This window comes from Trachurus trachurus, assembly GCF_905171665.1.
Source record: "Trachurus trachurus genome assembly, chromosome: 24".
In the NCBI taxonomy this organism is placed as follows: Eukaryota; Metazoa; Chordata; class Actinopteri; order Carangiformes; family Carangidae; genus Trachurus; species Trachurus trachurus.
In genome coordinates, this window is record NC_139910.1 from 23,112,372 (window position 1) to 23,125,122 (window position 12,751).

Sequence of the window (12,751 nt, forward strand, 5' to 3'; positions counted from 1 at the left end):
CGCGATTGAATCGCGCGTCAAATGAAATCGCGTCGCGCTAGACGCTCCAGTTTTGACGCTGGTTCAATATGCAAAAAACGCCTCGTCGCGGCATCGCGTCGCGCGACGAGCCCGCCCAAACAACAACATTTCTCCCACTATTTCATTCTCTGGCTGAGATAACCACCCTCGCTGCACTGTTCCTGTCCCTGTAGATGGGAGAGGAACAGCGGTGCGAGTCTCTGGCTGCAGGAGGAGGAGGAGACAGCTCCGTGACACTACTGTGTGACTGACCGCCTGTTGAGTGCTTTGGGACGGGGCGGCCGGCTCGCAGCGCCCGCTGGTTGAAAACAGCAGTGATAACGGGCTTTCAGGTCCGAATATCCAAACAAGAAACTTTGGTAACAGCACCGGAAAAGCAACACTGAAGAGCTGTGGCTTTGCTGCAGCTAATGGGGATCTGAATAATAAACTAAACTAAACCAGAAAACTTCTAATATTTTCAATAGACTCGCTCTGACTAAACTGCCAAGGGAACACCAGTACGTCCGTACGTCAGCACGTCGGTGACGATCTCAAAGCTGATAGGCTGTCGCGGCGCGTCTTCACGCGAATTCGCCGCAAAAGTTCAATTATTTGAACTCGAGCGATGAAGCGTCATCGCGCCGGGCGACGCGATGGAGGCGATTTTTCGCGGCCAACGCGTCCATCGCGCCGCGCTATCGCGTCCATCGCATCGCCCGGCGCGATGACGCGACTAATCGCGTGTTTGCATTGACTTTACATGTAATCTCGACGCGCGATGAAGCGTCATCGCGTTTGGTGGGAACACCCCGTTAGAGGGCAGAGGACAGAGGACAGAGGAAAGGACCAGTGGTGATCTTTGTCTGTGTTCTGCACTTAGCTTGACTCAGCAAAATTGTGTACAGTAGTTCGGCATTTGTAGAGTTATCTTAGACCTAGAGATACTTTATTGATCCCAATGGAAATTCAAGTATCCAGTAGCGCACACATACATAAGGGCACAGAAGAGCAGTATAATACAGAGATAGAAAAGACAAGAAAATCTCAAGTCATATCACACGAGTCTTCGCACATGCAGGCCTACCCCGCACAACAAGTGTCTTGTGATGTAACATAACGTGCTTATGGCACAGTTAGAGTGAGAGACAGTTTTCACTGCAGCAGTGTCTGGTTGATCCTTCACAAAGCTGTCTTCAATTCAATCCTTGCTGATCTGAAACTTTGACTTTGAGGGACAGTAGTTATACCTGAGATTTTGAGTTGTTTATATGTCAGCAGAGACGAGAGACTGAGCACAGATTGCTGTATCAAACAACACCGGAGAATATTTAAAGTCTAACTCCAGTAACAAAGAAAACTCTGGCTGATGAAGCATTTAAAGCAACACATGGTGGAGCTGGGAGAACACCACGGCCTCCTCCAAAATACATTGTGAAAGCAAACACAGATATGTATTTTGTAGCAGGGTTAAGGTCACATCCTGAAAAGTGTATTAAACACTTTCACTTTTTCCAACTTTGCCTCTAGTGAACAGTTTAAAGTTTGCTGCCTGGAGGTCATTCATGGAATTTAAGAAATGTTTTGATGAGAGGATTTTTACTGAATCTCTTCTTCTGAGTCAAAACTCAAAAAAAGGGGAAGAATAAAGACTTTCTCTAGTCAAAGAGTTCAAAGATAAAAATCATTGTTCTTCACAAGGTCAGGTTTTATTCAGTAATGGAGAGAGAGGCACATGTAAATCGATTATGTAAACGATTAATCAATTAGTTGTTTGGTCAATAAAATGTAAAAAAAATGTTGAAAAAAATCAATCAGTGTTTCTCAAACCACAAGATGATGTCCTCAAATATCTTGTTTTGTCCACAAACCAAAGAGATACTCAGTTTATTGTCATGAAGGAACAAAGAAATGAACCGATTATTCGATTAGCAAAATAGTTGATGATTTATTTAATAATCAATTATTGTTCGATTAATTGTTGCGGCTCTAATGTAAACATCACACAGAGGACGTTATCCAGCCACTGTTTATTCAGAGAACTCACACCTATTGGTGAGAAAGAAGGTCATATGGTCTACCTGCTGTTAAAACATAAACAGTGTCAATGACATAACTAGAAGAGAGTTCATTTTGTTGGTCTTTTGAAATAAAGGTGTAATTAATTAACCTAATTGTAATTTGGCCCGCAGCCTTAGAGAGGTGTAATGTGTAATTTCCCATTCCCACCTTTACTAACAAATGCTTTTTCTCTGAGGGAGCTTTACTGTACACCGTGATCCTGACAGCCCCTCGCTTCCTGTGTGTGAGAGTGTGTTTGCCCTCAGTGCAGGGCCTGTCTGCGGCTGCCACCGCTAAACGTCCCCTCCGCTCCGGCAAACGGCCAGACTCTGTCACAGCGGCTGACTGGACCAGCTGTTTCTTTCTCTCTGTCCCCCCCCCCCCCCCCTCCATCTTATCTCCTCCGTCACACTCTCTGTCCTCCTCTGTGTGAAAGAGGCAGCGACAAGGTGACCAGTGGACACCAAAGTTGATGTCCTCAAATGTTTGCATCAGTGGGAGACGTTTTTTTTTTTTAATGTGTGTGTGTGTGTGTGTGTGTTTGACAGTGCAGGTGGAACACAAACACCAATCGTGCGGATTGTGGGAACACAGAGGACACTTGCGCTCTCTGTTGTTTTTGCGGCGGTGTTGACAGAACGACAAGTGGGAGGAGGAGGACGGCGAAGGTCAGAGGGTGCTCGGTTTGGGACGCGGCCGGTCAGACCCAGTTAGGCAAACAATGAAAGTAAAATGGGATGGGTCCGGGCTTAAGCTGTCTGGCCGTGCCTTGGCTCGGGCTGCTGGCGTAGGCACTTTTTCGTACCCTGTGCATCTCACATTGGGAGTTATCAGAGCGTGCAGGCAGGGAGAGTCATAGCAGCAGCAGGGTAACAGTAGTAGTAGTAGTATAGCAGCTCGCTGGGGGCTGCCGAGGGGTCCTGGATCTGACCTGATTTGTCAATTCGATGACTTCACTGAAGAGTCGCTCCCCCCGGGGATCGGTCGGCTTATGATTCAGAAATCATGGTTCAAGCGAGGGATTTGCTGTTTCATGTTTTGTTGAAAGCAAATGGAGGTGCATAATGGATTCATCAGGAGTGCAATTTAACATCAAAGGCCATCTGAAGAGGCTCTGATTGTCCTGGGCTGCCTCGTCATGGCCGACCCAGAGCACTTTGATTGGTTGAAAGAAACCGTCAGTTTGTTTCCAGGTAAGAGCAGTGATTTAATGAGGCGATGCGCGTGTTGGATTAAGACATTTGAAGAACACTATGATGAGAACTTCTACATCATCGGAGCTGTAATTTAACATGCTGTCGCTTCCTGATCATCCCCAGTCTTTAGACATGAGTGGAATGAGGCTGTTACAAACGTCTCAGCGTGTTGTAAATGTAGTGTGCAAATGATAAAAGGCGTCTTCTCGGGCTGAAGTTGTTTACTGTCTCTACAAATACATCTACAGGGAATGGAAGGTGAAGCGCGCGTCTGTGTTAACGGTTTTTGAGCCAATTAAATCATCTGAAGGAGTGAGGTCTGGAGAGAACAAGTTAAATGCAAATGGGACAGAAGCCGAGCAGCAGAAAACAGAGCAGATCAGGACAAAAAGCACAGAGGCACAACCGAACCGAGACACTGGTGATTAGGATGCAGGAACTAATTTGGTCGCACTGTGTGTGGTTTCTGTCATTCAAACCAGAGCAAAGCTGCACTGGGAAAAATGATTATACCTTGAGCAAAAAACGTACCATCAGGTTTTGTTCTTTGGCTTTTCAACATTTGACCTTTTAATTAAATTAGGCATTCCTCCTCTTCCCTGTAGCTCCAAGTGCAGGGGAGAACATTTCTCCTCCTTTGACTTGTATATCAGAAGGAATTTGTGTCCTTTTCATGTTGCGTTTTAAATTATGTATGAAATGTATTTGCATATTTGTGCACGAGTGAGTGCTTTGCATCTCAATACCAAATTATGCCTCTAAATTACAATCTAAAGGATAGAAAATTAATGTGGTGTTTTGAAAACACACAAACACGCCAAGCTGCCGCAGAGCGCTAACATGCTCTTAGGAACCCAAAATAGACACATTATATATATAGTCGACACAAACACCAACAACACACGCATGCACGCACGCACACGGGGCCCCTGGTTTTTTTGCCGTAGCGTGGGGCAGGTTGCAGTGAAAGTGTGTGTCTGTTGAGGTGTTGTTGTGCAAAAGGGGAAACGCCTGTGGAGGCTCAGATGGTGACAGATGGTTTGGAGACAAATCAGCCTGGGAGTCGGGATCTCTGCCCTGGGACTAGTTGCCCATTTAAGTATGTTTGTGTGTATGTATATATACACGTATGTATATGCAGTTTATAGGACACACACCCACACATGCATATATCAACAGTGTATTTATGTCCAAGTTAGTCTTCTATATGTACTCATACATTTGCCTATATCTATGCATGGCTGAGTGTGACAGTCTGTTTTGTGTGTACAGGATGTTGCACTCGTGGTTTGCGTATACAGTATGTACCATGTGGTTATGTAACAACACACTGAATGCGGCAGGAACATCAACATGTATTGCTTTCACATACTTAAAGGGCACATATTCATGTGGCAGAACAATCTACATTTTTAGCATTTCATCATCACTCAGCTCTAGAGCCCTCAGAGCTGTGGTTTATGAGAGCATACAATACACTTGCAGGTACACACACACACACACAGACACTCCAGTCTTACACATGCACTGTAGAATAATGGAGTTTCATAATCTTTGCCATATATTACCAGGTGCAATTTCTCATCGGAGTGACATTGTTACTCTTTGGCAGAATAACCTTGCAGGCATTAGACTGAAACTTCACAAAGTGCTTTACAATCTCCCCATAAATTACAGCTCAAGAGGTGCTTATGTGGCAGCGAGGAGCAGTTGTGCACTAAGTAGTTCCTCTGGCCTCTGCATGGAGGCAAGTCCCAGAGGCCTCTACACTTAAAGTCCATCTCAGTCCAAAACCTGTTTGGATGGTTCTGAGAGGGCAGCTGCTAAAAGCTCTGCAGCAGTAAGTTTGGACTGTTTGAGTGCATAAACATGCACCTCCATCTGCTGTTGTGCATGAGTTCAGTGGTGCGTAAGTGTGTGCACATGTGTTGTTGTGTCTCTTAGCAGTTGAGCTTGGCCTACGACGACTTAAGCCCTACTAGCCTCTAATAATCTCATTCCCAAGATGAACCATGTAGGTCAGGGGCGTCCGTCTCCTCTACGGCTGCTCAGAGACCACGGAGAGGGTTTGTTTATCATCAAATGAAAGTTTAATATAAAAAAGAGAAAAAAGTCCTTATGTTGAGCTCAACACAGAGACTGTTCAGTTAACTCTGCCTGCATCAGCAACTGTCCTATAGTTCTGTCCTGAATACTGACAGCTGTCATAGTTTTAATACAGGGTTAGGGTTAGAACGCTGCACCTGGGCATGCAAGATATTTACCACAGAAAAGCATTAATGTACAGCTGAAAACTCTTTAAGTTTCTTAAAGCTAGTTTGTTTAAAGATATATGATGTAATGACAGTTAAGTCAGCATCCTCACAATACACAGAAATAAAAAAGACATATATTTATTTTTTAATGCAATGATTTTAATGGAATTAAAACATGTAACTAAAGTAGGGTGACCATATTTTGATTTCCAAAAAAGAAATGATAGTTGATTGATGATAGTTAAAATTTACACAGAAGTGCCTCAAAACTTTAAAGTGTGCCTCCTCTGTATGGATAGAAAATTCAGTTATAGACCAAAATAACACAAGTTCAGATTCAACATTCTTTATCATGCCTAAAATAATCTCTCTTTAACAAGTCTCAATGCTACAACAACAAAAAAACCTCTGGAATGAAATAATGATAGAAACACTGTGAGCCTATTAGAAAATCATCCAATAACAAATTTGTCCTGACCAGGATGGTAAGTGAGGATTTTTGTCTGTAATTCAGACATACTGTATAGCTGCATTTAAACCTGGGCCTCTGCAGTAAGGACCCAGACTTAGAGGTTCGGCCCACCAGGTGAGCTACCGGGGCCAACCCACACTGCAGCATTTAGTAATGACTGAGAGGCAAAACAGCTCTGACGTTTGCTAACACACAACAAAGTACCGTCCTGTGTAAAGCGCTGGTCTATTTCAGTTCATGCTTAATAGTCCCGTGAAAAAACCTGGACAGGATATGAAAAGTGGACATGTCTGGGCAAAACAGGATGTTTGGTGGTCACCCTAAGCTAAAATGTTGTTGTATCATAGCTCTTCAATGTAAGAGTTTGGCTAAAGCTAAATTAATGCTAACTTTAATTTTTGCCTGAAGTTTAAAGCAGAAGTAAGCGGAATGTTTGTGTTAATATAAGTCTTAAATAGTTATATCTTCCGACAGCAATCACTTATATAGAGTGTTTGCTCTGAAACACGGGTCTGTCAGTCACTCTGCTCTGCTGTAAGCCGAGGAGAAAACTTTCCTTGTATCCTACAACCTTTATCCAATGAGGAGAGAGAACGGCATAAAGGGGCGGTCCTCTATGTGTGTGCAGCCAATACAAGGGATCCGCGTGAATGTGGTGACGTAGGGACGAGAGCGGGGACTGCTAACTCCATCGGCTGACAGGAAGTTAGCCAAAACCACCGGATCGCTTACTTCTGCTTTAATGTTTCTAACTCAAAGAGCAGAGCTGTTAACATCACGTAAATTGTTGCTCAGTTCAGTCCAGTGCTCCATGTTCCTGTCCTGAACAGGTTGTTTTCTAACTTAATGTGTAACCTCACAAAATAAAGTGTTAGCCGGATGTGCTGTTTGTAGCTCACAGCAGTAACACACACATGAATCACTTTCTCACTCATTCTCCCAAACTTCTAGTGCCCACGACACACACACACAGATACAGCTTTTAGACGCAGTCTCATGATCATTCCCACTGCTCTATAGATCTGCTTCATAGCTGCATCCTGCATTATGGGATGTGTTTTTTGTTTTTGTATGTATAGTGCTGGAAGGTAACTAGAGCCTTAGCTGCGTGTGTCAGCTGATGATTCAGTGCACGGTTACGATCAAGCTTTATATTAGTCACTGTGTTTCACTGTGGCTGCTGCAGAAAGCAACTTTATCGTTAGAAAATATTTACAAGGCATCGGCTTCTGTTAAACTCCTCTCCAAGGATCTGTGTTATAGCCTTATCCTCGATCTTATCTTTATTCGCTTAAAATATTGGCTATTTAATTTTTTATCGGCCTAATTCCTACATGTTGGTATCACGTCTCGCTCAAGCCATTTCATGTACGTGCTCTAAAAATAGTAACAAGGTCAGTAACCTTGGGTGGATTCGTGGAGGTTTAAGTGGACATCTGCCAAAAGTGGAAAGGGTTGCTGACATGTCCGCATTGCATAAGAGATTTGTAGCTCAGCACAAAATTAGGGCTGTGGACTGCATTTCTTTTTTGCTGGTTATCTAAGGGGATACCTGTGGAGAGAATTACTGTCATGTGTTTTTGTGAAACGGACAATGTGACGGACAAAGAGAAGACAGAAGAGCAATCATGTTTCTTCTCCGACCTGCCATTGTTAGTAACTCAGTGGATGGCGTTATAATATGGTAGTTGCATCAAATGTTCTCACATTATGCCCCTTCAGGGCGGACGTGATGCTGATGTGTGTAGCTCCTCTTGTTGGATGCATCCTGCACTTTGATTAAGAATTAAGGAACTTTATTGTCATTGTACAACGAGATACAACTAAATTTTGTTTAGCAGCAGCAATCTCTTGTAGCAGCTACTATCACAAAAATAGAGATAAAATATAATAAATAACCATATAAAAATAGAATCAATGTAACACTTCTGGCTCACAATTAAAAGTTAAACCTGTAATACGGTGTATTCATCAGTGCTGTGTAAACATAGTGGGACACAGTCTCTGTCCATGACTTGACACCTTTTTCATCCAGTGCTGAGCTTCCTACAGGCAGAAGTGTCCTGCGTGATAATCTGCTGTGCTATGATTGTGCTGCACTGTATGCAACACAAAGGCCTTAAGCCTCCTCAGCCTCCATCCTCCCTCCATCACTCGTTATATTTCGGTCTTTCTCTTTTTCTTGTTTCCTCTATCTGTTCCTTTCTAGATCTCTCCTTAATCCCCGCCGCCATGCCCCCCCCCCCCCCTCCCCACGCCACCCATCAATCTATCTCTCCATCTTTCCTGTTTGAGGCCACTAATTTGGTCTGTCTGGCTCTCCTGCAGGACAGCAAAGGAAATGATTGAGAGCAATTTCCATAATTACATTTTTTTCCCTCTTTTGCCTTGTCTGATTAAAGTTACATGTAGAAATAAAGTTTTCTGTGACTTCTGTCATTGCATCTGTTCAGGAGGCACTGCCAAGTCAAAGGAGTTAGTCATTTTCACAACTACAACTGATTTAGCACACTGCTGTGCAAAATGTATTTATACTTTTTAGCAACTGACCTGAATGTTTGTTATATCTTATCTGGCAACCACTTGTACTTCTCTGCAGGTTGATGTGCTGTGCATGCTCTCTGAAAGTGGTGTCTATAATTACAGCAGAATCTGTAGGAAATGGGTCATACAGCCATACAAATATTAGCATGACAGGTCACCTAGCTTCTAATCCACAGTAGTAACTTGGTTTTTAAAGGTGTGGATACGTCACTAGTCGTCTAGTTAGTGTGGATGAAATATTTCAGGACAGGACACAATGCAAAAAGAGGCAACATGCAAATCGTTTACAACATTAACAAGCCTTTAGTGCTCTGTTTTGAGGAAATCTTATAGTTTATTTTCTTGGAACATGAACTAATTGTAACTCTTATGTATGTATATGTATCCATATGTATCAATCCAAATGTGAGGAGGACTTTTTTATCAGCAGCATTACCAGACTGACTTACATAGCTGTTATTCAGCTGATAAAATTCACAGGTGTCAAGTGGAAATGCGGTGACTTAAACATCCGTGTGGAATCCAAGTGGTAAACCTGCCTGTGTTTTCATTGTAAGCTGCATGTGTGGTGTGCAAGTCTGGAAAGCTCTACAGCAAAAGTAAATAAGGAGGGAGGAGCGTAGCAGTCATCCAGTTACACAGTATGTGCTCAAGCACAATGACAAGCCAGTGCATATATGCATATTTTCATATTTACACAAGCACCACCATATGCTTTCTTTTCACTTGAAGATCCGGACATGCACAGTACATGAATCCCACTGGGAGAGTGGTCTCAGACTTTTGGACCCACCTCTATGTAAATGCAGGAATGAATGGCATGGACTGGCACAGCAAACATTATCTGTGCAAAAGCGAGGAGGGGGAGAGAGAGAGAATAAGGAAGGGGGCGGGGGGAGGATGACTTTGTTTTTCTCCGAGGACAATGCCTCCTAGGAGAGACACAATAGACTCCATTCACAGACGTACCAACAACAGCGTGACATTTTGTTCCTGTGACTGGACATCATGCACCCACCCAAACCACCAGTGCCGCAATGGGATTTCCAAACGGTTCCTGTCGGTAGTGGAGCAAATGAACAGGCAGGAGCTGTGCAGATGTAATGTGTGATGTGCCAGTGACAGTAACTGTTTACTGTATAAAGCCTCTATCACACCTCCATCCTCCAGAGTCCTAACTTGGCAGTTGGCACAGTGTTTGCTCTTTTTCCTCTTCACTTCAGTGCATCAGCTCTTTTTTCTTTTTTCGTGTTATATAACCCAAGTGGACACTTGGATTTTCTAGTATGTTTGGACTTGTTCCTTCCTTGTTTGTATCCTGCAGCATTATAAGGCTTAGCATGCTACAGAGCAGCAGAGTACATGACAGCACAGCACAATGTAAAACATCACCAATTATTCAGAATTAAACTGCCACTTAGAGCCGATCAGTCTGACTGATCTGGGCTGTTTCAACCACACAGCTTGCAGGCATGGCAAAGGCCTAATTAATTACTGTGCTGACTTTATAATAACCTGAATTATCTCTTATTAGTATGATTATTATTGAATGGTTGTGCTGGTGTATAAAAGTGTACCATATAGTGCACCACAGCTCCATATCTCAGCCTTAGATTGAGAGTTGGATGTCAAGATATTACATGATTCATTTCTGATCCATATTTTGTTGCGGTTCATTTTATTCTTTTATATAATCAACTATTTTATGGAGCTTTAAGGATTGGTTGTTAACATATTCACCAGTATTCAATGTATGTTTGATTGTGACAAAATGTCTTATGTTATATTTTCATTTCAGTGCACATTTGATGATGCAAAATTAATAACACACTCGCCTGCATCCACTCAACCTTGTGAAGTGTTCCACTTCCAGTATACAGTAAAATATATGAATGCATTCAAGGTCATGGTGCTAAATAGACTGAAGTGGAGCACAGGCTGAGGAAGATGGATTGTGGGGGAAAAATGCTGAATGAAAACCAGGAACTTGCGCTGACTGCCCTTCAAAATAAGAGCAGCAGTGCGGTAATGGGTTTTATCTGTATTCAATTCAGCGCTCAGGGTGCTAATCTGCTGCTCTCTTCCTTTCGGTTTGCCAGGTTTGCCAGGGTTTTCCAGCATGTTTGGTAAGAAGAAGAAACGGCTGGAGATCTCAGCTCCGTCTAACTTTGAGCACCGGGTCCACACGGGCTTCGACGCGCGGGAGCAGAAGTTCACCGGGCTGCCGCAGCAATGGCAGAGCCTCCTGGCGGACACTGCCAACCGGCCTAAGCCCATGGTGGACCCCTCCTACATCACCCCCATCCAGCTGGCACCAATGAAGGTAGAGTGTGAATGGACAGTGGACATCACGCCTAAACACTGGGGACCAATCAGTAACACTTTCTCTCTTATCACTTGCATCACTTTTTTTTTCTTTGCATTTTTGTGACTCACCTACATCCTCTCCCTCTCTATCCACATTTATAACTTGTTTTTATTTCTTCCCTCAACTGTCCCTCAACACATTCCTTATACTTTTTTTTTTTTTTTTTTTTTTTAATCTTTGCATTCTCTCTCTGTCTCTCATCACTCCTCTTCCACTCTGTCGTCATCTTCAGAGGCAATATAGACAATTCTACAGTGTCATCTCGCCACTTTTCAAATTTCTAATATGGATATGAAATTACAGTCATATTATTGTAAGTGATATTACTTTAAATCTGCATTAAGCAATTTTTTTTCATATTAAAGTGACATTGAATGGCCCTTTTGCAGCACCTGACTCACTGTGAATTAAAGCAAGTTTACCATATATATATATATATATATATATATATATATATATATATATATATATATATATATATATATATATATATATATATATATATATATATATATATATATATATATATTAAAAAGACAAAATAATAGTCCTCACTTTAGAAATGAAAAGTTTAATTCATAAGCTTATCAGTACACTTTCACTAGGTGACATGTTTATCGTTTCCTACCTATTCCCTTTGCTCTGCATTAAGCCACCTAATGGTGATGTTTTACTGTAATTCTCACAGTTGAGCACTCTTCAGCCAAAGTTTAACAGCTGATGTGATTCTGTGTTTATTCTAGCTGTTCTTAGCACATTATTTTGGTTGTGTTGCTGCACACACACAGCCTCACCACTCACCAGATCCCACCATGTCAAGAAAGAAGCACTAAACCATCTCTACTCTAACTGACCTGACCTGACCTGAGGTCATAAGAAGGGTCAAAAAAGATGAAGATATTTTGTGCCTACATCCACTGTTGCATATTAAACCCATTCTGTAAAACTATCAAAGACAGAGAAGACCCAAGGCCAACACATATGCCAGTGAATACGACTCAGAAACACAACCTCAATATGTTGATCCCTGTCTCTCTGTGTCTGACATGTTAGCAGGCCAACAGCTAACATGTTAACCATTAGCACATAGACCTTCTGCCCCCTGCTGGTCAAAAATTGCTTAATGGAGCTTTAAAATCACTACTTTATTATTAAACTTGTCATCAAAAAAGCCTAATGCAAACTGCTGTTCCCTTTCATTTGCTTCTGTCTCTCTCTTCCTTATCTCCCCTGTGACTGTGATTGTGTGTCTCCTCTTGTCTCCGAACCTTCTGAGTGTCTCCTCTGATGTGTTGTTGTTCATTGGTTCTTCTTAACATATCACATTGACATATTTGATCAACTGAAAAAAAGAGAAAATGGCTACAGTTAACTACAGTCATTTGCACATTAACATTTCTCTGCACCTTTCTCTTGGGTGGTAGCAGAACATGTGATTGTTTTTTGTATGGCGAGGGCCTTCTCTTGCGTACTGCAGGTTGGATCAGGCCTCATGGGTCTTCACAGGGTCACTGCTTAAACCGTGGCTTTTTTCCCCTCCATTGTACTCTACTGTCTGTGGTCCCATCTTACTGCTTGCGTGACCCACATTCAAACCTTTCAGTGGGCCAGTGCCCCTCGGCTTTGAATCTAGGACCCTCCGTCTTGTGTGTGTTACAACACCTGCCGACCCCACCCTTGCCGACCTTGATTACACCCCTCCCTTAAACGTCTCACTTTTGAAGGCTGATATATGACACTGCAGCACTTGCTTGCATCTAAAACAGTGACACTAAATGCACTATTGTGAGCACTAATCATCAAGCTAACTTCCACATTCGTCTTTGAGGAACCACTTACAGGTCTTGCTGACAGG

At 42.6% G+C, this 12,751-nt stretch overlaps 1 protein-coding gene across 2 annotated transcripts in view; it reads left to right on the forward strand.

Moving 5' to 3' along the window:
* Positions 1-10,629: 10,629 nt before the first annotated feature.
* pak5 (p21 protein (Cdc42/Rac)-activated kinase 5) overlaps positions 10,630-12,751 on the forward strand; it is a 53,583-nt gene continuing 51,461 nt past the window's right edge. Inside the window, exon 1 of one of the 2 annotated variants that reach the window (XM_084000695.1) lies at positions 10,630-10,851. In XM_084000695.1, the coding sequence (XP_083856821.1) occupies positions 10,648-10,851 (204 nt within the window). In that variant the 5' untranslated portion in view covers positions 10,630-10,647. The remainder of the gene's footprint in view (positions 10,852-12,751) is intronic. The other variant, XM_084000696.1, reaches the window with a different exon arrangement.